The sequence below is a fragment of the Pleurodeles waltl genome, chromosome 3_1 (assembly GCF_031143425.1).
Source record: "Pleurodeles waltl isolate 20211129_DDA chromosome 3_1, aPleWal1.hap1.20221129, whole genome shotgun sequence".
Classification (NCBI taxonomy): Eukaryota; Metazoa; Chordata; class Amphibia; order Caudata; family Salamandridae; genus Pleurodeles; species Pleurodeles waltl.
Genome location: NC_090440.1, coordinates 762422160 through 762448778, shown reverse-complemented (window position 1 = coordinate 762448778; position 26619 = coordinate 762422160). Strand labels below are relative to the sequence as shown.

Below are 26619 nucleotides of genomic sequence, written 5' to 3'. Positions count from 1 at the left end.
AGAAATACCTGTAGAAATACATTATTATATCACTACTCATTCACCGGCATTTGAACTTTGCACAGATTTTCTATACTCCACTCCTTACCGTCATCCAATTTAACACCGGAATTCATTACCTTGGTTATTCTCTGTGGTTTAAGAAACTTGCTCTCAACTTTTTTCACATGACCAAATGTTCTCACTGCCACCCAGCCACCACTTTTCATGCAAATGTTCTTCACTCCCTTTCTGCTATTGTAACTCATTTTATTCTGTTTCTGTAAATTTGTCACCCTCACTTTCATGCCCTCATGATCGACCCATACCTGTTTCTTTTCATAACCACAAAGGAGATTCCTTTGTTGCTGGCACCCTCCCTTTAAGAGCAATAAAAGGAGACACCCCAGTCATCGAATGAGGTGTTATTCTATGTGTGCATATCATCTTGTTCAACTCTTCTCTCTACATCAGCCCATTTGCCAAATAAAGTTCAATGTTCTCCATAATTATTCGGTTTACTCACTCTACCAAACCATTAGCTTGTGGCCGAAATAATGCCACTCTATCATGTCTGATCCTTAAACTAGTAAAAAAAATCTGTCATAGCCACAGAAACTAAATGCACACCATTATCCATAAATAGGACTTTGATATTCCTTCTTCCAAGAATACTTCCCTTAGGAACACTATAACATTGCTAGTTGTTATTTGCTCCACGGTCCCCCAGTCGTGACTACAATCCACGTACTATGATAATCAACCAGAATTATGAGAAAATGATTTCTTCTACCCAGTCTATCCACGGGACCTAGAAAATCCAAAGCCAACCTTTACCATGGTCCCGCAGGATATTGCATGCACCCCATAGGCGGTTGTCTGACAACTTTGGCTTTATCACTATTGCCACACGCTTGACAGTCATTGACTATTGGTTCAACATCCTAGTCCATTCCAGGCCACCAAAAGAATTGTCGCAAACCTCCTCTTCGTCAAACTCTTTCTTAGGTGTCCTTCATGCACAATTCCTACAAACCTTGCCCTCAACGCCATAGGAGGAACAATTCGATTGTGCCTCAAAATCTTCTCACCCTGAATACTCAACTCATCCTTCACTTCCAAATACTGTCTCAGATTTCCATGTAAGACAGTCGTCTCCTGCCAAGCACCACTTATGAATTTGTTTAATTCCTTACACTCCTCGTCTTCAACAATTGCATTGTTCCATTCTTCATGCCCTAAGGCTAACTCTTCATCAATGGAAAATGTCTGTGACTCCATCACACATGTGAGTGAAATTTCTTCTGGAATTTCGTCCACAGAATGCATGACAAACAATCAGTCACTACATTTCTCTTTCATCCTACATTTTCCACAACAAAATTAAAATCAATAACCATAGTCAGCCATCTAGAAATACAAGGTGTTACACTCCCTTCTAAACCCCGACCACATTTGAAAATTTGCAATAATGGAAAGATAAATGTAGTGGCTGATTGTTTGTCATGCATGCCTGTGGACAAAAGGTAATCCCCACAAGTAATACTTTAAGTGGTTTATATCCCAGAAACAAGCTAGTGCTTCCTTCTCAATGGCAGAGTATGATCATTCAGCCCCCTGTAACCGTTGAGATGCAAATCCAATATTTCTCTCCTCATTATCCATCATTTGAATCAGCACCACACCAGGACCCACACCACTGGCATCTTTCATCACAACAGTTTTTCTATTAACATCAAAGTGCCCCAATGTTGGAGCATGAGCAATAGACGGTTTAATGTTAGCAAATGGTTTTTCACATTCTGCTCCCCATTCGAACATTGCACTTTTCTTTAACAACACTCTCATAGGTTCTACAACATCAGCAAAGTTATGTACAAATTTAGAACAGTACTCCGCCAGTCCCAGAAATGACTTCAATTGGTCTTTGTTGCACTGTTGTGGAGCGTCACTGTTTGCTCTTACTATGCTCTTCTTGGGTTTTATTCCTTTAGCAGATATCTTGTGTCCCAAATAGTTTACTCATTCTTTTCTCAATTGACATTTCTCTTTTTTTATGCTCAACCCATGATCCGCAATTTTTTCCAATACTCTTACCAATAACTCATCATGTTCTGTCAAGGAATTTCCCATTACTATTATGTCGTCTTGAAAACATAATACATTGTCTATTCCTTGAAAATTGTTCTGCAGTATTTGCTGAAATACAGCCGAGGCTGATGCCAGTCCAAAAGGCATTCTACAACAACGATGCACTCCCAAAAGCATTACAAAAGAAGTTAAAGGACGAGATTCAGGATGCAAGTTGCCCTGATGATATGCTGCTGACATATCCAACACACTGTATACATTGCCACCACTCATCATACTCAGCATTTCTGCAACATTAGGCAAGGGTTGTCTGTCCACCCAAATGTTTTTATTGAGATCCGTCAAATCTATACACAAACGGATCTTGTTTCCCTTTTTTGGGGCCACGACTATCGGCGCCAACCAGTCAGATGACTCTATTGGTTCCAAATTTTTCTCTTCTAATAACTTGTTCAGTTCTTGCTGAAATAGTTCTCTCCTTAGGAATAGCATAGGTCTCACTTTATGAATGATGGGTACAGCACTTTGCTTTAAAATTATTTGATGTGTACATTTGTTTAGCTTACCCAGTCAGTAAAACCTTTCGGAAATCTACCCATTAGTTTTTCACACCATTCTATATCTGTGTCTTGATTTTCCTGATTCTACAATCATAACTGGTTCTTTGGCATTGGGATCAAGCACAATATTTAAGTCTTTCTGATGATGCCACCCTAAGAGATTTGGGGCCAGATGTACGAAAGGATTTTACCCATTCTGTGTCTATGGGAAAAAGCTTTCGTACATATGGCCTTTGATGCCTTATTAGTTATGTATATTTTCACATGCACACCATTATTTTTAAACAGAATATCAATCCATTGCATTCCTATAATAAACTCCCCTCTGCTCAAAAGGAGCTAGATGGTTAAGTCCTCCCCGGTGGCATTGATCCTACCGAAGAGCGGAGTAGAACTCAAGGATGAAGCATTACACTGTGAATTGTGTCAGACTTCTACTTCCATAACAGGGAATAACCCTAGTGTGGTCTAGTGAGCCCATGAAGGTCATTCGAGAGGTGTCCTTTATAATAAAAATGATGGAAAGAGCAGTTGTATTTTTGTGTTTGTTGTAATGTCACTGTGTTCACAGACACCCAGGTCCCCAAACCACCCCCACCCGCCAAACAGTTCCTGCTATGCCACGCCCCATGAGCCGGAGATGAAGCAACCTTTCCCTGCATCTTAGGCTGCTCACGGCCAAAGTCGCACTTCTCAGGATCCTCGGAGACAAGTTGGGAAGTAGACAGAGATTACGCCTGATCTGGCAACAGTTAACATATAGAGGTTTGGGTAATTTAATGCTCTACAAAGCACAGGGAGACGGTTGCTGGTGCCACGGTGGTTCCCAGCCCACCCAAGCACTCCAGTAGCCAAATAGTTAGCAAATCCATTCCTCCCGGGAAGGAGGCACACTTCTGAGGTGTGATGACATGAGCCATCCTGACAATTCCGGTTGTATCCGAAGAGTAACCAGGTCCATACCTCCATATAAGAAGGCACAGCATCTGGGGCACGATAACCTGAGTTGCACCAGACAATTCCAATCCCACACATAAAGTGCTTGATGTCGTGCCTCCCTGGAAGGAGGCACACCGTCTGGGGCATGATGGCTTGAGTTGCCCCAGACAGTTCAATCAGTCAAAAAGGTTTCGAATACAGTACCTCCACAGAATGAGGCACTAGTCAGGTGCATGATGACTTGAGCTGCACTTGACAATCCAGTCATACACAAGGAACTTCAGTTCCCTACCTCCCTGGAATGAGGCACAACATCTGGTGCACGATAACTTGAGTCACACCAGACAACTCGGTCACACACAGGTAGCTCCAATTCCGTAACTCCCTGGAATGAAGCACAATGTCTAGTGCTCAATGACTTGAGTCGAACCAGAAAATCCAATCACACACAAAGACTTAAGTTCAGTGGTGCCACATGAGGTACAATGCAGCACTTCTCCGGTTGCACTCCCAGCTCCGAGGGTGGCAACATATGAATCAGGCACCGCACACGATGAGCATGTAGTCGGGTGTTGCACAAAAGAAATGTGACGCACTTGATAAAAGAGGGCCACGTGGAGTCCCACAACCGGTGAACACACTCACAACAAACAGGACGCTGATGCATGTAGTGGTCGCATGATGAAGTTCCACACTCTGTAATTGCAGGCAGTACTTTGAAGGCTCCTCACTAAGCATTTCTGGTCTCCAGGCACAATACTTATTCTACGCTCACACCGCTGCTACCAGGTGGAGTCCAGCAGGCAATGTAGGTGGAGAGAAGGGCACCGCTTTCCAGATGACACCAGTAGATGGTGTAGGTCCCTCGCAAAATGCCTTTGATGTACCTGAGATCTCCAGACAGAGCAGGAGGCCAGCCAACAAGCCCTTGGAGAGCACACTTCAGAGTTCCACACAATAGCAGGCAGCCTGCCCAGGCCAGCCAAAATGCAGGAAGGGTGTGCAGATTCCTTTCAACAACAGTAAATACTCCTTTGCACAACAGGTTCCTCTGGCAGTGTTCACCATGCTGTCCAGCCATACTGGTCCCATAGTCCTGCTAGTGTACAGCTAAGGTGCTGAAGTTCGGTACTCACAGTTATACTTAAGTGTTCCTTTGAAGTTGGGGGTGGATCAAAGGGGTCTCCTGTGAACCACAGATGTCTCCCCTAAATTTCAGTCCTGTCTGCCAAGGGGCTGTGGAATGCAGATCTTTATCTTTAGTGGTGCCATAATTTGGTTCCGAGAGGTCAAGTGTCAAAATCTTTCCCTCCAATCTATCCAGCCAGGCCCTCAAATGGCAGAGGTTTGTCATTCAGGTTTCCTAAGTTTTAAAGCTGTTTCTGGGGAATGCACAGATGTGCTTTTCCCGCTCTCAGTAGAATGAAGCTGAATTAAAATACACACAGAAAGAGTCTTTTGAACAAAGACTATCCTGATCAAATAAATTGTTTGATATTTTTTTTGACTTGGATAAGCACGTTTTTTGTGCCACAAGCAAATCCTCATAATGTTAGGACTGGGATGATGAGGTGGACGAGGAGGAAAGGTGTGCACGCTTTTCTGGCTTCCAACCAAATAGTATTGCCGACATTTTGTTTAATACTCCATTTCTTTGCCATTGACTGGAAACTACCATTATAACTTGCTTTCATTTCATTTTGTATGTATTGCTATTTTATGTTACGCCTGTTGTCAGCTTACTATTTAAAGTGCTTGTAAATGTGTGAGTGAGGATGCCATGCCAATGTATCTGAATTCTAATATCCACAAGTTTGTTTGCCTGCTACAAATATTTTCCTTGCAAGACTGCATGTTTATAAAAACGTTTTTGCTTATTGGTTATTGCTTATCCGCTATTACATATTGTTTTTAACGCAGGCCTCCTTGAGAAAGCAAGGACGACATTTCTGTGGCGCAACGATTGTCTCTGAAGTGTGGGTGCTCACGGCTGCTCATTGTGTTGCAGACAGGTACCAGAAGATATTATTTAACGGATGAGTTTACATTAAAGGACACGCTGTAAAATGTTTTAAGTGGATGTGATTTTTTATCAAGCAGAAAAGCCTAATTACATTTCAAGAACATAGCCACATTCACGATCCTGTTGTGACTCAGGTCAGCCCTTCACACCCGCTTCCCATGCAGGTAAACATCCTAGTAACAAACCCACACTCTAATGAGCACCATTCCAGACAGCCCATCCTGAATGGTGTTCAGTATCTTCATTCCTTCTTTTAGAATGCGGTGCTTCAGGTGACAGTGCAATGACCCATCAATACTGCGAAATGAAGGACACTTTCTGAGCACTTCCTTTACCTGAATGCACTAGTCAATACTCATGTATTCTGTTAATATTCGCCCAAAAAACTCCTACAGTGCGTAGGTTGAAGAATGTTGTAGAGCTCAGTATGTAGATCCACTTCCTACAAACAGAGGGTCGCCAAGAAATTCCAGTGATCCTCCAAATCAAATCCAAGGTCACAGAACCACAATCAGCTTTGACCTGAACCAATGTCCACTGAAAATGTAAGCTCTCTAGGAAGCCCACAACTGACCTGCAAATACAGTTTACTGCTGTGTTCAGGCCATTGCATTTTGTGTGACATAGTATTATTACCATAATATTATTATTATGTCATGTATTTCTGCTTGCGATATTGTTAAACCAGAACAGTATTTTGGTCATGCCATATCAGGCCTAGATGTTTTCTAGTCACACTTACTATTCCTGTCCATTTTTTGCAGCATATTCCTCTCTAGTTTCAGGAATTAAATTAATTCTTAGGTTTTTCAAAATGCTAAGTCTAAAAAAGTGCCTCTTTTAAGTGTTCTCCTTTCATTTTACCTTGCCTGATGCTGCTGGTTTTGAAAATCTGTGCACTGGTCCCCAAATGTTAGAAATGGGGTCTAGTTGCCAGTGGTTTGCACCCTGTCCAGGGGGAGCCTCACTCTAATCAGGTAAAGGGAGTCACACACCTAAGGCAACCCCTGCTCACCCCTTGGTAGTTTGGCATGAGCAGTCAGGCTTATCTAAGAGGCAATGTTTTGAGTATTTGTACACACACACACACAAAGTAACAGACTGAAAACATCACAAAAGTAAACCATACCAGTTTAGAAAAATACCCAATATTTATCTGAGTAAAACAAGACCAAAACAACAAAACTCCAAATACACAAACAAAGATGCACATTTTCAAATATTAAATCCAAATAAAGCATTTAAAAACACAATGGCTCTAACTGGGGCTATCATGACGTCATTGTCAGATTCGAGCCAAACAGTCTGACGACACACATGAGGGAGTATAGTACCAGTCACGGAGTTACCTGGACCCCCAGGTACAGTACATTTGAAAATGAAGAAACAAAGATGTTGCATGGAATCGAAGCATCGTTGGAGCCAGTGCGTCATCAATTCTTTACTGCTACGGGGGAGGTAAGGCCTTGGTTCCTGGTTGAGGCAGTGGAGGTGAGGTGTTGGTTCTTTACAGTTACAGGGGAGGAGATGCAGCATCAGTGGCGAGGCATCGGTTACTTATGATTAAGCCTGGTCAATGAATCTGGCGGGTCAAGATGCGATTGGGCAAAGTCTCAGGGTTGCGGTCACACCATGGGGCCACAGGTGCTGTGGCAGACTCAGGTTTCATGGACGTCGGTAAAACAGCTCTCAGGACTCATGATGTCGCTGGACTTCAGAGGTGCTGCAGTGGCTTCGGTACAGTGGTGCTGGATTTGCAGCATCTATCGCGGTCGTTGCCCTTCAGCAGGGACTACAGTTTCAAATGCAAGTAGCCGCACGAAGTCGGGTAGTTGCGCCGGTTCTGGAGTCATCCGGAATCGATGTGCCTGGTTCTTCTTGTTTTTCACCAGAATTCAATTCCAAGGGCCAGGAATCTGAATTTGGCACCACTTGACAAGTCAGTACTCACAGTAAAAAGCCCATGTGCTGGCAGATGAAGTCTTTGATGGCCCTGAGACATCTAACAGGAGGAACGCTCTGCTCAAGCCCTTGGAAAACCTTGGAAAGCAGGATTTAGAAAGCAAAGTTCAGTCCTTTCATTCCTAAGGCAGAGGTAGCATCAGCAGGCCAGCAAAGTAAAGCAACAGGCTGAGTGGCAGGTCCTCCTCAAGCATCCAGCTCTTCTTCTCCCTGGCAGAATGTCCTCAGCCCAGAAGGGTTCCGAAGTTGTGGGGTCAGCTGTCCAATACTTATCTGCATTTCTGCCTTTGAAGTGAGAAAACTCACAAGACCCTGTGTCTCTCTGTCCTGGACCCAGACACACTCTGGGGGTTTGGAGAATGTATTGTGTGAGGACAGGCACAGCCCTATTCAGGTGCAAGTGTCAGCTCCTCCCTCCATTCTAGCCCAGAAAGACACATCAGGATAGGCAGGATACACCTCAGCTCCCTTTGTGTTACTGTCTAGAGTGAATTCACAAACAGCCCAACTGTCAGCCTGACCCAGACATGTATTTAGTAGCTAGGCAGAGGCACAGAATGGTTAAGCAAGAACATGACCCCTTTCTAAAAGTGGCACTTTCAAGCTTACAGTCTCAAAACCATCTTTACCAAAAGATGCACTTTTAAATTGTGAGTTCAGAGACCCCAAACTCCAAGTCTGTATCTGCTCCCAATGGGAAATCACACTTAAAGGATATTGTAGGCAATCCCCATGTTTTCCTATGGGTGAGATAGACCTTGCAATAGTGGAACACAAATGTAGCAGTATTTCACTATCAAGACATGCAAAACACACTCAGACATGTCCTACCTTTTAAATATTCTGCACCCTGTCCATGGGGCAACATTGGGCCTACCTTAGTGTGACTTACACATAACAAAAGGGAAGGTTTGGTTCTGGTAAGTGGGTGCAGTATGAAACTGCCCACACAGACACTGCAGTGACAGATGTGAGACATGTTTACAGGGCTACTCATGTGAGTGGCACAATCATTGCTGCAGGCCCACTAGTAGCAGTTGATGTACAGGCCCTGGGCACCTCTGGTGCACTTTACTAGGGACTTACTAGTAAATTAAATATGCCAATCATGAATAAACCAATTACCAATCCAACTTAGACAGAGAGCTCTTGCACTTTAGTACTGGTCAGCAGTGGTAAAGTGCCCAGAGTCCTAAAGCCAGCAAAAACAAAGTTCTTCACAGGATCATAACAGGAGGACAAAAGCCAAAATAAACAGGGGAAGCCACGCCAAGAGCTGACAGGTCTAACACCAATATATAGGCTTTGACACCCAAACATGGTTAAATTGGCTAATTCCCAATTGGCATGTTCATTTTTTCACTAAGGCCATAATATAAATACATGTCACAAATACATTGTTGCAACTATTGTGCCATTCACTAGCCTGGCAAGGAAAACATTGCTTCAAGCCAACATGTGTAGCCTGACTCATGTAGTTTTTTAACCTGCAGGCAAAGCTGCCAAAATAACATTTTGTAGAACAGAAGAACTACTTTTTACACATAAAGTATGTCATTTTTAAATAGGCCTTGTAGCCCACAAGGTAGAGCACCTGTTACTTAAAAAGTGGAGCATGTAAGAACTTAGGGGGTCATTTCGACCCCGGCGGTCGGCAATAATGTGGCGGTAAGTACCGCCAACAGGCTGGCGGTACTTGTCGCCACATTATGACATTGGCAGGTTGGCTAAAGCCAACCCATCAATGTACCACTCCCACTACCATGGCGGTAACAGCTGCCGGGCTGGAGATGTCCATCTCCAGCCCAGCGGCGACCATTGTTCCGCCTGCGGGATTATGACCCCATCTACCACCATTGTTTTCATGGAATTCGTAACTCCATGAAAACCATGGCGGTAGGCCATATCAGTAAAAAGGGATGGGGGTCTCCCCCCACACCTCTCCAGTTACCCCCCACACCCCTGCCTCTCCAGTTACCCCCTCACTCCCCACTACATTCAGGCCCCTTCACACACACGCATACACTCATTCACACATACATACACGTATGCATACTTCCAATCACACACACATCCGCACACACTTCCAAACATACACGCAGACACGCATTCACATTTCACAACATACATGCACTCACACATCTGTACATGCACACATGCATTCAACACTCAACACACACCCGCATTCACGCACACATACATTCACACACACCCCCACACACAAACAACACTCCCCACCTCCCACCCCTGTTGGAGACCTGACTCACCTGGATCCAGGGGGGCAGGAGGCGGGACAGGGAGCTGCTACCACCAGCAGTGCCCACAAGCAAAAGACCACCAGGCCATATTATTTCTCATAATACGGCTGGCGGCGGTCTACTGGTGTGGTGTTGCTGGTGGTAGCAGTGCCACCTTACCGCCATCCACCGGTATGGCCACAGCCAGATTTCCGACATTCTTGTGGCGGAAATCTGGCTGCGGTCATAATATGGGGGATGGCTGCTAGCTGTCGCGACGGTCTTTTGGCGGCCGTGGCGGTAGGTGGGTTTTACCGCCATTGTTAGAATGAGGGCCTGAATGTTTGCAAGTTCCTACAGTGGCTAGCCTCGGAGTCTAATTTTTACTGTTAGAGCAGATCTGATTTTATGAAGAAATAGCAGACATATGTTTAATGTGTTAACCGCATATGCTATTGAGTTTGTTCAACCACTGTTTTAATGTTTATTAAAATCTCACCTCAACATCTATGAACTGCAAGTGGGCCTGAAAATCAAACTTAGAAATGAGAGGTCATGCATTTCGACATCCCAAACCCTTTATCAATCAAGGTGGATGGGGAGGACAAAGTCAGAAATGAAGAGTTCACCTACCTAGGCAGTACAATCAATCATATTGTTGGGGCTGGCAGTGACATCAAGAGCACCATGAACAAGGCAATGAATGCCTTCAGGATGCTGAACAATGTGTGGAGGTCATTCTCAGTACTGCACCAATACCAAGCCAAGGCTTTACCAGAGCAGCACTCATGTATGGACCAGAATGGTGGTGGATCACTAAAAGCAATAAAATAAAATAAAAGCCTTTCCGCACCAGTAACCTAATCTGTTGCATTTCCTGGCCCCAAACTATGTCCAACCAGGAGCTTTTCACTGGATTCAAGCAAGAAAGGATGGGAATAATCATTATGAGAAGAAGATAGAGATGGATAGGACACATCATCAGAAGAGAACATGATTTTATCACAAGAATAGCTCTCCATTGAACCCCATAAGACAAATGAAAGAGAGGCAGACCAAATAACACCTGTAGGTAAACCTTGGAGCAGGTTTGAAGATGCTGAATTGAACTGGGGTACCCTACAGAAATGTTCCCAAGACAGGCAAAAGTTGAGGTCCTTCACTGCTGTCATTAGTGCCAGCCAGCATGACAGGCAGTAAGTAAAATCTATTTCAATGGTGGCATGGGATTTTCATTAAATATACAGGAAAAGTAACTTTTGAAAAAATGTACTTTCTCTGCCCGAAGCCCTTGCAGGGTAGTAAGCAAGGGCCTGTCTTCAGTGGTCAATGTTGCTTTAATCAGGTGTGAAATATTGCTCTCACAGCAAAGATAACATCTTGGGCCTATTGGGATGGCTTTGGGAGGGGGGGATGTGACCTAACTTAAACATGGCACAGCAGTTTAGGAGCGACCAGGAACTTCACTAATGTAAAAGGGGCCCAGTGGAGACCTGTACTTTTATAGTTTAGCGACAGGAGAAGCTTGGAGATGAGGAGTTGTTTGGTCCCAAAACATACTGTAGCCTCCTGGCTTTAGTCTCAGTGTGGGAGGGATCTGGCAACAGAACCAGTTTGGGGTTATCGAGGAAGAGGGTATTTCTCATTACCCTAAACACACCTCTCAGTGTGCCACAAGGTGCCTGCCAAGTTGGATTTTACAGAGCATCATGCACTGTGGGATAGTTTGCAGTGAGGCAAACAGGTTGTACTGCAAAAGTGGAGAGATTTGCCCTTGAGAATATTTCACCAATTGTTCAGGGAGTGTCCAGGAATCACCCCACCAACAGCTAATGAATTCAACAAAAGTAACACCTCAAGCTCAACAGAACACTTTTTGGGCCTGTGGCATAACAGAGTGGACTGGGCCTGCTATCTGTAATCTCTGTGGATAGCCAAAGGGATGGACCGGCTCTTACTTGAACACATGACTACAAAGTGGTTGCAAACGGTGACCACAAGGAAACAAAGCCTACTGTGTGGCTAATGGGACATCAAAAGCTGCAAGAGGCCTTTTCCTTTACTGACCAGTTACAACTGGCACATGACTGGAGTTTGTTGGTGGTGTGTGCAGGAGTGTGTACTAGACCTTAAGTGCTGTTCCCTCTGAGGACCTAGGAGCCATAGAAGTGCTGGTACTTAAAAATGATTTGATTTCCAGAACTTCTGGCTCTTCAGCAGGACCTCAAAGCAATGTTGACTGATTTCAGAACAACTTAATCAGATTCAGCTTCAAGCTTGCCTATCTAGATACTTTTGATCTACAAAAGGAGAGACTAAGGCCCTCACTATGACCCTGGAGGTGGGTGAGAAAGTGGTGGTAATACCGCCAACAGGCTGGTGGTAATTACAGACAAATTAGGACCATGGCAGTGATATCTCCGATAGTCAGCCAAAGTACCACACCGACCGCCAGGCGGAAACAACAGACACCACAGCGGTAGTCGCCTACAGCCAGGCGGAAGACAAAGTACCACCCACCATATCTTGACACAAGATTCCACCACCTTTTCCGGGGCGGTACCAATGCCATCAAACGCCTGGCAGAAACAGAGCACAAAAATCAAAGGACTCACCATTGGAGACACAGGGAAGAACCACGCTGCCATGGAACCCGAGCAACAAGTCTTTACGATGATCTTCTCTGTTATGCTCCACCTGGAACACTAACGCCGGCAAAGACGACGGCGGCGAATACAGCCACCTAGCACACAAGGGAGAGTGGGAGGTAAAAGAGAGTGACACACACACGCACCATACATACCTGACATACACACGCCATACACACAACCATATGCATTACTAAAACAATATGACCACAAAAATCAGCAGAATAATGCAAGGACAACAGGAATTGATGAAAGTGATTGTAATCAGTCGAACAATAAAAGCAACAATCTGAATTGGCCATGCACACTTGTATAAAAAAAGGGACACTGCCTAGTTCATAGTTTAAAGTGCCCACATGGCCACAGGGCACAGTACAAGGCCCCACTCGAATCCTGCACCAATCCAGATAGAACACTGCAGGGGCATCAGTTGTTAAATAGGCAGGCACCTCGGAGGGGGTGCACCTCAGCTGGATGCGGGAACAAGCCCACTGGTTCTAGAGGGGGCAACATGCCCATTGCTCTTTATCCTGGGGAGTGCAAGGCCACAGTCTCTGGTGTGGGTGTCTTTCCCGCTAGTTCTGGAGGGGGCAACATGCCCATTGCGCTTTGTCCTGGAGCGTGCAAGGCCACAATCTTTGGAGTGGGTGTCTTTCCCACTATTTCTCGAGGGGGCAACATGCACTGTGCTTTGTCCTGGGGATTGCAAGGCCACAGTCTCTGGAGTGCTTGAATACCCCACTGGTTCTGGTGGGGGCAGGCCACTCAGCAGCCCTTGGAGGCTGGACTATATCGCGTCTGCTGGCTGTGATGGCTGCACTGTGGTTTTGGTTGTGGGAGGCTCCTGTTCAACCCCTGCACCCTCTGACGGCTGCACTGTGGTGGTGGTTGGGGGAGGCTTCTGCTCAGCCCCTGCACCATTTGATGGCTGCACTGTGGTGGTGGTTGGGGGAGGCTCCTGCTCGGCCCCTGCACTCACTGATGGCTGCACTGTGGCGGTGGTTGGGGAAGGCTCATGCTCAGCCCCTGCACTCTCTGATGGCTGCACAACCACAGCTGGCGGTTGGGGCCCTGTGACAGCTGGTGGTGGTGGGGGTGTTTGGTTGGCAGCTTCTGCTGGCATAGATTGCCTCTTTTCCTCCTGTTCATGGGTTGGGGATCCCTTACTCTTCCTGGCAGGGGTGGATGGGCTCTTCCCCCTCTGCCTGCTGGTGCAGGCTCCTTCCCCTTCTTTCCAGCTACTGCAGGCTCCTTCCCCTTCTTACCAGCTGGTGCGGGCTCCTTTCCCTTCTTTCCAGCTGGTGCAGGCTCCTTCCCCTTCTTACCAGCTGGTGCAGGCTCCTTCCCCTTCTTTCTACCTGGCGCAGGCTCCTTCTCCTTCCTACCAGCTGGTGCAGGCTCCTTCACCTTCTTTGCAGCTGGTGCAGGCTCCTTCCCCTTCAGTATTGTTGGTCTGGAATCCCTACTACCACAAGTAGGTGGTGCTACCACTGGGCCAGTGGACTGTTTGGCTGAGGTGCTGGGCTGGGTCCTTGCTACCCTGCCCATACGTGCAGGATGGGGTTAGGGGTAGGGAAGAGGTCAATCATGGAAAGGAAAAGCTTTTTAGGGATGTTGGGGCAGGAAGAGGGAGTAATGGGAGCGGATGATGAGGGACTGGTTGTTGGAGGTGTTTGTCTGCTGGATTTGGGTGCAGGTGCATGGGCTGTATGCTGTTGTGAGGTGGATGGCTGTTGGTTGTCTGAGTGCTTGCGTTTGTATCCTTTAGGAGGGGGTGGACAGACACGGTGGGAGAGGACACAGGGGACGTGTGCATGGATGTTGTGGAGGTGTCTGCCAGTGAGGTGTGTGTTCTGCTTGATGTGATAATGATGCTGGCAGTGGATATTGATGTAGTGCATGCAGGTGTGAGTGTAGGCGTAACTGGTAGGAGGTGGAGGAGTAGGGGGAGACAGTGGAGATAGTGGATGTTGTCGTGTCTGCAACTGAATGGTATTTGTGTGAGTGCCTGTGTAATGAAGTGTGGTGCTTGTGTTTGCCCGTGCCACTCTTGGGTGTTGTCTTGTGTGCATGCTCATATGGCTGTGTGCTTGGGATGGGTTGAGGTTCCGGAGAATGGGACTGGGAAGTGGAAGTTGGAGGGGGACGGTTAAAACAGGGACAATGGCTGCCATCAGCATTGAGGAGGCCAGAGCATGAATCGATCTCTGTTGGGCCACCAATCCGCTGTGAATGCCCTCGAGGAATGCATTTGATTGCTGCATCTGGGCTGCCAGCACCTGGATGGCATTCACAATAGCTGTTTGCCCTACAGAGATGGATATCAGGAGGTCAATAGCCTCCTCACTCAGGGCAGCAGGGTTCACTGGGGCAGGGCCTGAGGTGCCTGGGGCGAAGGAGATGCCCACCCTCCTGGATGAGGATGGGCACGGGTAACACACTGAGTGGCTACTGGGAGGGCGGTGCTGGTATGGGGTGATGGTTGTACCTTCAGCTGGGGTGGTCACAGAGGTGTCCGCCACCACCAGGGAACTCCCATCGGAGGAGGTATCCGAGTCTGTGTTGTCCCCTCCAGTCTCCGCTGTGGTGCTTCCCTCGCCCTCTGTCCCACTGGTGCCCTCAGCGTCAGTGTGCTCCTCTGCCAGATGATACTAATGCATATAAGGACAGGGTGACAAAACAAGAAAGAGCGGAAGAGAGACAAAGGATACACAAGGTCAATGAGTGCACCAACACCACTGTTGGTGTACACAGCATCCTCACCCACAGGGGACAGGCCTACGCACTATGCATGGCACTACCAGTCAATCAATCATGCAATCAGTGATTTGTTAAGCGGGCTACTCACCCGGCAGGGTCTCAAGGTGCTGGGGGTGGCGGTTTGGGGGTGCTACTGCCCGAAGAGCCAGGTCTTGAGGTGCTTCCTGAAAGTCAGGAGGTCCTGGGTCAGACGTAGGTTGACGGGGAGGGAGTTCCAGGTTTTTGCGGCAAGGTGGTTGAAGGATCTACCGCCAGATGTGGTGTGGTAAATGCGGAGAACGGTAGCAATGGAGAGGTTGGCGGAGAGGAGTTGGCATGTAGGGATGTGGAAGTTGAGGTGCTCGTTGAGGTAGGCCAGTTCGGTGTTGTGGAGAGCTTTGTGAGCATGTATCAGGAGCTTGAAGACGATCCTTTTGTTGACGGGGAGCCAGTGAAATGGCTAGTCACCAAGGAATGAAGAGGGGCACACACCGCCAACTGCAGCACACCTGGGACCCACGCAGCCCTGTGCAGGAGTGAATACTAACAAGCTAGTTAAGCTGTATTTCACATTCAAACCCTTGGCCACCAGAGGACCTACACTGCTAGGGGCACCCAAGGACACACAACCACCACCTGGATACAACACCACTAGCCGTAAGTTGTAATGATAGCCACTGTACTCACCCCCTTGTGGCTGCTGTGATGCCCTCAAGCGCCCATCCCGCTCAGGGTAGCCCACTGCCAGTATGCAGGCCATCACGGGGTCAAGGTTTGACTGGCACCCCTTCCTCATTTGGAGACCATCCCCAGCTGGGCCTCTGCGGTCTCCGTGCCCAGCGTCTCAGCTCCTCCCACCATTTGCAACAGTGGGTGCTCCGCCTGCCATAGATACCCAGGTTCCGCACCTCCTTGGCAATGGCATGCCGTATTCCCCTCTTTTGATGGGCGCTGACCTGCATAGGCAATACAGACAGGAGAACACCATTAGACAAACAGTCCAGCCTGTCACACAAATGGCCCACCATACCCATTTGCATCACCACTGGCACACACATAGCCCAGCCCACAACATGTACACAGCCAAGAGGACATCCACACCCCCCCCTTACATGAGGCCTTCTCACAGATGCATCGTGCACAAGGTGTACTCACCTGTTGGTCTGGAGGACCATAAAGCAGTCCGTACTGGGGTTTGACCCCATCCACCAGTCGCTCCAACTCCTCAGAAGCGAAGGCTGGGGGCCTTTCCCCGGTCACACGGACCATGGTAGGTTCCAGACACAGGTCACAGCAGCACATGCAGTGTAGGTCCTCTCCTATGGAAGGTCAGGAAACAAGTAAGGAATCAGATAGAAAATGGCAGTCACGTCCGCGCCGTTGCATACCATCACCACCAGCATAGATCACCATTGGCCACTGTACCCCATAGGGCCCAATATTAACCAATGAGGAATTGCACGGCGGTTCACGACTGCCTACCGCCACAGCGCACAATGTCAGCAGCATTACCTCACTTCCCCGTGTCCCTACACACAGGACAGGCGGTCACCATTTCAGGGGAGGGTGAACAGGCCTATCGATTATTGCTGAGTCACAGGATAACACACTGTCCCATAACATGTTTGCACATTGCGGACTGCTGTTGTGGCTCCATTGTTCAGTCTGTGACAGCCTACTCACTCTTGTGTCCCTTAGATAACTACCGCTGCTGATGAATAGGAGATGGAGACATACCCCTGTGTACAGACCCCTTGTGGACTTGGCTACACTGGAGGACAGGCACATAATACTCACCTATAGACTGGACAGGGCCATAAACACAGAGCTGTGTGCCAAATTGGAACCTGCCCTGATATCTGCTATCCGTCACCCCACTGGGATCCCCCTTCTTGTGTAAGTGCTATCAGTGCTCCATTTCCTGGCAACTGGTTCTTTCCAAGTGACAGTGGGCTTGGCAGCAGGAATGTCACAGCCAATGTTCTCAAAGGTGCTAAGAGTGTTTTCTGCCCTGATAAAACACATGTGCAACTCCATTGCTTTCCCCCAGGTTGAGGATTTGCCTCCTAGGTTAATACCTTCTCCTCCCATGCTGTGAGTTGTGGAGGAGGAAGTGGGGAGCTGGTGTCTTGCTGCTACGGAACATACCTTCCCCCGTAGGTCATTCCATCGCTTCCTGATGTCGTCCCTTGTTCTTGGATGCTGTCCCACAGCATTGACCCTGTCCACGATTCTCCGCCACAGCTCCATCTTCCTTGCTATTGATATCTGCTGCACCTGTGCTCCAAAGAGCTGTAGTTCTACCCTGATGATTTCCTCCACCATGACCCTTAACTCCTCCTCAGTGAAACAGGGGTGCCTTTGTGGTGCCATGGGTGTTATATGATGTGTGTTGGTGAGGGTGTGTTGGGTAATGTGTTGGGGTGTGTGATGTGGAGTGCGTGAGGGGTGTATGGGTGTGAGTGGTGTGTGCCTTGTTGTCTCTGTGCTGTTTGTGTCAATCTTCTGGCAGTAATTGTTGTTGGTAAAGAGTTGTGTGTAATGTGGGTGTGTGTTTTATAGTGTTGTGGGCGTGTGGGGGTGGTGTGTGTATGAGTGTCAGGTGTGTGTTGTTTGAATTGTCCAATATGGTGTGGTTTTGTCTGTGGGTGTGTAGGAAAGTACCATCTTGCTTGGCATGTTATCCTCATTTTTACATGTATGTAAGTTTGTTTTTGCCTACCTCACTGGGATCCTGCTAGCCAGGACCCCAGTGCTCATAGTTTGTGGCCTGAATGTGTATACCTGTTTGGTGACTAACTGTATCACTGAGGCTCTGCTAATCAGAACCTCAGTGCTTTTGCTCTCTCTGCCTTCAAATTTGTCACTATAGGCTAGTGACTACTTTTACCAATTTCAATTGGCACTCTGGAACACCCTTATAATTCCCTAGCATGTGGTACCTAGGTACCCCGGGTATTGGGGTTCCAGGAGATCCCTATGGGCTGCAGCATTTATTTTGCCACCCATAAGGAGCTCAGACAAACCTTTACACAAGACTGCTTCAGCAGCCTGAGTGAAAAAACGCACGTTATCTCACAGTAATTTTCACTGCATTTAAGTAACTTATATGTCACCTAAATGTCTAACCTCACTTGCTGAAGGTTAGGTGCAAAGTTACTAAGTGTGAGGGCACCCTTGCACTAGCATGGGTGCCCCCACATTGTTTAGGGCCATTTCCCCTAACTTTGTGAATGCGGGAACACCATTACACGCGTGCAATACATATAGGCCAATACCTTTATGTAGCTTCACAATGGTAAGTCCGAATATGGCCATGTAACATGTCTAAGATCATGGAATTGTCCCCCCATTCCAAATCTGGTATTGGGGAGCCAATTCCATGTTTCCCAGGGGCTCCACTATGGACCCCGGGTACTGCCTAACCAGCTCTCTGGGTTTTCTCTGCAGCTACCGCTGCTGCCACCCCACAGACAGGGTTCTGCCCTCCTGGGGTCTGGGCAGCCCAGTCCCAGGAAGGCAGAACAAAGAATTTCCTCTGAGAGAGGGTGTTGGAACTAGGTGTTAAAGGCTGGGGAGGGGTAGCCTCTCCCAGCCTCTGGAAATGCTTTGAAGGGCACAGATGGTGCCCTCCTTGCATACGCTAGTCTACACAGGTTTAGGGAACATCCAGTCTTTGCTCTGGTGTGAAACTGGATAAAGGAAAGGGGAGTGACCACTCCCCTGTCCATCACCACCCCAGGGGTGGTGCCCAGAGCTCCTCCAGTGTGTCCCAGACCTCTGCCATCTTGTTTCCAGAGGTGTGGGACACTCTGGAGGCCTCTGAGTGGCCAGTGCCTGCAGGTGACATCAGATACCCCTCCTGATAGGTGCTTACCTGACTAGGTGACCAATCCTCCTCAGTGGGCTTTTCCTCAGATAACGACTTGCAAGAATTCACCAGAGTTCCTCTGCATGTCTCTCTTCGACTTCTGCCAAGGATCGACCGCTGACTGCTCCAGGACGCCTGCAAAACTGCAACAAAATAGCAAGAAGACTACCAGCGACATTGTAGCGCCTAATCCTGACGGCTTTCTTGACTGTTTCCTGATGGTGCATGCTTTGGGAGCTGCCTGCCTTCATCCTGCACTGGAAGCCACAAATAAATCTTCTGTGGGTTGATGGAATCTTCCCCCTGCTTCAGCAGGCACCAAACTTCAGCTTCACCTGTACTCTGGGACCCCTCTCATCCTGACGAGCGTGGCCCCTGGAACACAGATGGTGGACCCAAGAGCTCCAGACTGTCCAGTGGTCCAACTGTCCAAATTTGGACGAAGTAAGTCCTTGCCTCCCCTCTCCAGACAGTAATCCTGTGCACTGTGTGAACTGCAGCTATAAGGGCTTCTGTGCACATTTTCAAGAAATCCTGCATGCACAGCCGAGCCTAGGTCCCCAGCACTCTGTCCTGCGATGCTCAGCTCCCTGAGTTGATCTTCGGTGTTGTGGGACCCTCTTTTACAGTGTTGAGACGACCGCCATGTTCAGACTTCTTGAACCCATGTTCAAGGACTTCTGTGGATGCTTCCTGCTTGTGCATGGGCTCTCTACGTTGCTGGGGGCCCTCTCTGTCTCCTCACCCAAGTGGCGGCATCATGGTCCTTCCTGGGCCCGGGCAGCACCCTTTTTCTCTAACTGCGACTCTTGCAGCTAGCAAGGCGGTATTTTGCCAAGGAAACAACTCTGCATCCTCCAGCACGCAGTGGGACATCTTCTGCACAAAGGAGAAGTTCCTAGCACCTTTCGTTGTAGCAGAATCTTCAGCTTCTTCCATCCAGAGGCAGCCAATTTGCACCTTTATCTGGGGTTTAGTGGGCTGTTGCCCCCCCTGGACACTTTCGCGACTCTTGGACTTGGTCCCCTTCCTTTGCAGGTCCTCAGGTCCAGGAATCCATCTTCAGTGCTTTGCAGTCTGTTGTGGTCTTTGCAAAACCCCTTATCACGACTTTAGTGTGTTCCTGGGGAAATAGTAATACTTTACTCCTACTTTCCAGGGTCTTGGGGTGGGGTATCTTGGACACCCTTAGTGTTTTCTTACACTCCCAGTGACCCTCTACACACTTCACTAGCTTAGGGGTCCAGTCGTGGTTCGCATTCCACTTTCTTAGTATATGGTTTGTGTTGTCCCTAGGCCAATTGCATCCTATTGTATTCTACAGTGTTTGCACTACTTTCTGACTATTTTACTTACCTGATTTTGGTTTGTGTGTATATTTTGTGTATTTTACTTACCTCCTAAGGGAGTATATCCTCTGAGATATTTTTGGCACATTGCCACTAAAATAAAGTACCTTTATTTTTAGTAACCCTCAGTATTGTCTTTCTTATGATATAGTACCTATATGAAATGGGTGGTATAGTAGGAGCCGTGCATGTCTCCTAGTTCAGCCTTGGCTGCTCTGCTATAGCTACCTCTAGCAGCCTAAGCTGCTAGAACTCCTACTCTACTAATAAGGGATAACTGGACCTGGCACAAGATGTAACTACCATTGGTACCCACTATAAGCCAGGCCAGCCTCCTACAGGGTATCCATTGTGAGCGCTGTGGTATGTACCGCCAATGGTTTACTGCCTTTGAATGTCCGCCGTGGTGATTCGTGGGTCATAATGTGATGGGTATTGTTCTGTTGGCGTAACGGGGTGGGTTTTGGGACGGCTAGTTTATCATTGACCTTTGGGCTGGCGGATTTGTGTATGTGGCTGTATTTTGTCGGATTGGTGTGTGTGTCATAATATGGTGAACAGATATTCACCAACGCGGTGATAAGTTGGTGGCCGTCAGGATGGCGGTAAGCAGCTGTAGGAGGCTGGACTGGCTTGTAGTGAGTACCAAGGGGTACTTACACCTTGCACCAGGCCCAGGTATCCCTTATTAGTGTATAGGGTGTCTAGCAGCTTAGGCTGATAGATAATGGTAGCTTAGCAGAGCAGCTTAGGCTGAACTAGGAGACGAGTGAAGCTCCTACAGTACCACTAGTGTCATATGCACAATATCATAAGAAAACACAATACACAGATATACTAAAAATAAAGGTACTTTATTTTTATGACAATATGCCAAAGTATCTCAGTGAGTACCCTCAGTATGAGGATAGCAAATATACACAAGATATATGTACACAATACCAAAAATATGCAGTATAGTAATGGAAAACAGTGCAAACAATGTATAGTTACAATAGGATGCAATGGGGACACATAGGGATAGGGGCAACACAAACCATATACTCCAAAAGTGGAATGCGAACCACGAATGGACCCCAAACCTATGTGACCTTGTAGAGGGTCGCTGGGACTGTAAGAAAACAGTGAGGGTTAGAAAAATAGCCCACCCCAAGACCCTGAAAAGTGAGTGCAAAGTGCACTAAAGTTCCCCAAAGAGCACAGAACTCGTGATAGGGGAATTCTGCAGGAAAGACCAAAACCAGCAATGCAACAATGATGGTTTTCCAGACTAGGGTACCTGTGGAACAAGGGGACCAAGTCCAAAAGTCACGATCAAGTCGAGAGTGGGCAGATGCCCAGGAAATGCCAGCTGTGGGTGCAAAGAAGCTGCTACTGGACAGTAGAAGCTGAGGATTCTGCAGGAACAACAAGGGCTAGAAACTTCCCCTTTGGAGGATGGGTGTCCCACGTCATGAAGAGTCGTGCAGAAGTATTTTCCTGCCGAAAGACTGCCAACAAGCCTTGCTAGCTGTAAGCTCGCGGTTTAGAGTTTTTGGATACTGGTGTGGCCCAGGAGGGACCAGGATGTTGCAAATTGCGTGAGGGGACAGAGGGGGCATCCAGCAAGACAAGGAGCCCTCTCAGAAGCAAGCAGCACCCGGAGAAGTGCCAGAACAGGCACTACAAAGTGGAGTAAAATGGTGCTCACCCGAAGTTGCACAAGAGAGTCCCACGCCGCCGGAGGACAACTCAGGAGGTCGTGCAATGCAGGTTAGAGTGCTGTGGACCCAGGCTTGGCTGTGCACAAAGGATTCCCTCAGAAAGTGCACAGGAGCCGGAGTAGCTGCAAAAGACGCGGTTCCCAGCAATGCAGTCTGGCGTGGGGAGGCAAGGACTTACCTCCACCAAACTTGGACTGAAGAGTCACTGGACTGTGGGAGTCACTTGGACAGAGTTGCTGGATTCAAGGGACCTCGCTCGTTGTGCTGAGAGGAGACCCAGGGGACCGGTGATGCAGTTCTTTGGTGCCTGCGGTTGCAGGGGGAAGATTCCGTCGACCCACAGGAGATTTCTTCGGAGCTTCTAGTGCAGAGAGGAGGCAGACTACCCCCACAGCATGCACCACCAGGAAAACAGTCGAGAAGGCGGCAGGATCAGCGTTACAGAGTTGCAGTAGTCGTCTTCGCTACTTTGTTGCAGTTTGGCAGGCTTCCAGCGCGGTCAGCAGTCGATTCTTTGGCAGAAGGTGAAGAGAGAGATGCAGAGGAACTCGGATGAGCTCTTGCATTCGTTATCTAAGGAATTCCCCAAAGCAGAGACCCTAAATAGCCAGAAAAGAGGGTTTGGCTACTTAGGAGAGAGGATAGGCTAGCAACTCCTGAAGGAGCCTATCAGAAGGAGTCTCTGACGTCACCTGCTGGCCCTGGCCACTCAGAGTAGTCCAGCACCTCTGTTTCCAAGATGGCAGAGGTCTGGAGCACACTGGAGGAGCTCTGGGCACTTCCCAGGGGAGGTGCAGGTCAGGGGAGTGGTCACTCCCCTTTCCTTTGTCCAGTTTCACGCCAGAGCAGGGCTGAGGGGTCCCTGAACCGGTGTAGACTGGCTTATGCAGAAATGGGCACCATCTGTGCCCATGAAAGCATTTCCAGAGGCTGGGGGAGGCTACTCCTCCCCTGCCTTAACACCTTATTCCAAAGGGAGAGGGTGTAAACCCCTCTCTCTGAGGAAGTCCTTCGTTCTGCCTTCCTGGGCCAAGCCTGGCTGGACCCCAGGAGAGCAGAAACCTGTCTGAGGGGTTGGCAGCAGAAGCAGCTGCAGTGAAAGCCCTGAAAAGGCAGTTTGGCAGTACCCGGGTCTGTGCTAGAAACCCGTGGGATCATGGGATTGTGCCAACAATGCTAGGATGGCATAGAGGGGGCAATTCCATGATCTTAGACATGTTACATGGCCATATTCGGAGTTACCATTGTGAAGCTACACATAGGTAGTGACCTATATGTAGTGCACGCGTGTAATGGTGTCCCCGCACTCACAAAGTCCGGGGAATTGGCCCTGAACAATGTGGGGACACCTTGGCTAGTGCCAGGGTTCCCACACACTAAGTAACTTAGCACCCAACCTTTAACAGGTAAAGGTTAGACATATAGGTGACTTATAAGTTATTTAAGTGCAGTGTAAAATGGCTGTGAAATAGCGTGGACGTTATTTCACTCAGGCTGCAGTGGCAGGCCTGTGTAAGAATTGTCAGAGCTCCCTATGGGTGGCAAAAGAAATGCTGCAGCCCATAGGGATCTCCTGGAACCCCAATACCCTGGGTACCTCAGTCCCATATACTAGGGAATTATAAGGGTGTTCCAGTATGCCAATCTGAATTGGTGAAATTGGTCACTAGCCTGTTAGTGACAATTTGAAAGAAATGAGAGAGCATAACCACTGAGGTTCTGGTTAGCAGAGCCTCAGTGAGACAGTTAGTCATAACACAGGTAACACATACAGGGCACACTTATGAGCACTGGGGCCCTGGCTGGCAGGGTCCCAGTGACACATACAACTGAAACAACATATATACAGTGAAATATGGGGGTAACATGCCAGGCAAGATGGTACTTTCCTACAGCAGCATTTACCGCCATTGTCATAATGAGGGCCTAAGTCTGAAGGTACAACCCTTGAACATGTGAAGGTGCAAACAATGTGGACCTGATGAGAGGACTTCAGCCACCACAAAATTAAATGTTTCCTGCTCAGAACTTTTCCCACTACAACTAAGTACTTCAGCTGTACCTCGTCCAGCAGCTCAATTCAAATTCAAATTTGGAGGGACTTCATTGAATACAGCCTTCAACCTTGCTCCATTGGACAATATTGATGTCTATCATAAAACTAGGACAGAAAAACAAAAACCTTGACCGGGATGACTTGCTTGGTGTATGCAATCTCCACTGCATTGTGATCAGCCTGAAATTGTGTTTATGTCCAGGACAACTGTGAACAAACATTTCTGATTGGCACTTTACTTTTTCTTGGTGCTTTTTACCTTTAAACTTTAAAAATGTGTATCTTCTGTCTCCCTTATTTTATTTTGGTCATTTTGGTGTCATTTTTCTAAGGACATTTTTCTTAATTTTTACGAATAGAGTGTGAGATTTGTATTCAATTGTGTTTTTTACTTTTTGACTGTTTTAGCGTTGCTAACTACTTAACAGACTATCAGAAGTCAAGCCTGCCTTCTGTGTGCCATGGCTGCTGGGGTTGAACCTAGGTTTAATTTACTGAAACTGTAAAAGAGCTTACAGGACTTTCTGACTTATTACTTGGGTAAGACTCCCATCATCTTCAACTAATAACAGGTGCATAAACACAGCCATCCATTTTTCCATTTTATTGATAAAGTCTTCCAGCCAAAAGTTGGAAGGCAATTCTCGTATGGAATAGAACTATGGGAGATGGACAAGTCCACACATTGTGTGGTTCACCATGAGAGAAATGTTTAGAAATGGCTCTTCAAATTGCACTCAAGCTTTCCCACTGTAGCATGGAATCAGATATTGGCTTCTTCTCCATTATGTCCAGTTGCCAGATGGCCCCTATTAAGTATGAACTAAAAGAACTGAGATCAAAAAGTTCAAATTTAGTTGAGGAGTCTTGGGAAGAACACTTTTCATGCATACAAAATCACCATATGTAACTCAATGAGGAACAAATAACAAACTGGGTTTATGTATGACCCAGGATATGATTTGGTGCCACGGAAAATTATTAATGCCACTGTTAATAAGCCATTGTCTTGTGATGTGTGAGAATTAATTGAAAATGAATTGAGAAAGCACATTGCAGATAACAAATCATGCAAAAACGATTTTAAGGTAAGTCAAATTTAAGTAAACATTTTAAAGGAAAGATAATTTTAAGGAAAACTCCAAAATTACATTAAACTTGGGTGGAGGCTAGGGCTACTGTGGGGTCTTTTACATTCAGGGACAGATAATTTTTAGGGTGATGAGGGATTTTTAGTGGTCAGCAATAATTGGCATAGAAAAGGGTTTTTAGGGTTCAGAAATTGATGCAGTGTAGGGGTGATGAGGGTTTTTTAGGGTACACAGGTGAGTGGTGTTTAGGAGTGTGAGGTGTTTTTAGGTTTCAGGTATGACTGCAGTGGAAGGGTGTTAAGTGTGTAGGAAGCTGACTCTGTGTATACTATATTAGAATGAGATATAGTGTGCACAGAGTCCAGGGGTTCCCCAAGAGGCTTGACAGAGGCAATAATAGATAGTACTAATGCTCTATTTGTGGTAGTGTGGTCGAGCAGTTAGGCTTATCAGAGGGTAGTGTTAAGCATGTGTTGTACACACACAAGCAATAAGTGAAAACACACACTCAATGACTTAACTCCAGGCCAATAGGTTTTTATATAGAAAAATATTATTTTGTTAATTTATTTTTAGAACCACAAGATTCATTTAGCAGGTAAGTACATTCAATGAAAGGTACTTTGCATAGTAATAGTTGAGACTTTGAATAGATTCAATATTGTACACAGTTTTCATTAAAATGGCAAAACGCTATTTTAAAAGTGGACACTGCAATTTTCAACAGTTCCTGGGAGAGGTAAGTGCAGTACAGTTTCAGAGGTAAGTACTACACTTATGGGTTCAGTCTCCGGGGTATTGGTAGTCCACCGTTGGGGGTTCAAGGCAACCCTAAACACCCAGCACCAGCAACACAGGGCCGGTCAGGTGCAGAGGTCAAACAGGAGTCAAAACAATGTGGGTGCCTATGGAGACAGGGGGTATTCCGGTTCCAGTCTGCTAGCAGGTAAGTACCTGCATTGTCGGAGGGCAAACCAGGGGGTGTTGTAGGAGTACTGGGGGGGCCCAAGTAGGCACACAAACCACACCCTCAGCGGCACGGAGGCAGTCGGATGCAGCGTGCAAACAGGGCGTTGGGTTCTCAATAGAACCCTATGGAGGGACCCTGGGGTCACTTAGGTGCTGCAGGCAGGGCACAGGGGGACCTCTCGGGAAAGCCACCGACTGGGCAAGGGTGAGGGCCACCTGCTGGTCATTGCTGCATTGGTGGTCAGTTTCTCACAGGCCTGGGGGCTGCGGGTGCAGTGCTTCTCCAGGCTTCGGATATCTTTGTCCTGGGTAGCCGCCGTCAGGGGGGTCCTCGGGATTCCCTCTGAAGGCGTCGTCGTGGGGGCTGCAGAGAGGTCATCCCAGGGGGAACCCGTTGTCAGA

General features: G+C 47.4%; 1 protein-coding gene across 2 annotated transcripts in view; it reads left to right on the top strand.

The window, feature by feature from the left end:
• OVCH2 (ovochymase 2) overlaps window positions 1-26619 on the top strand; it is a 919743-nt gene that overhangs the window by 124956 nt on the left and 768168 nt on the right. For both annotated transcript variants that reach the window (XM_069223557.1, XM_069223556.1), the window contains exon 3: window positions 5490-5581. In XM_069223557.1, coding sequence (XP_069079658.1) covers window positions 5490-5581 — 92 coding nt within the window. The remainder of the gene's footprint in view (window positions 1-5489; window positions 5582-26619) is intronic.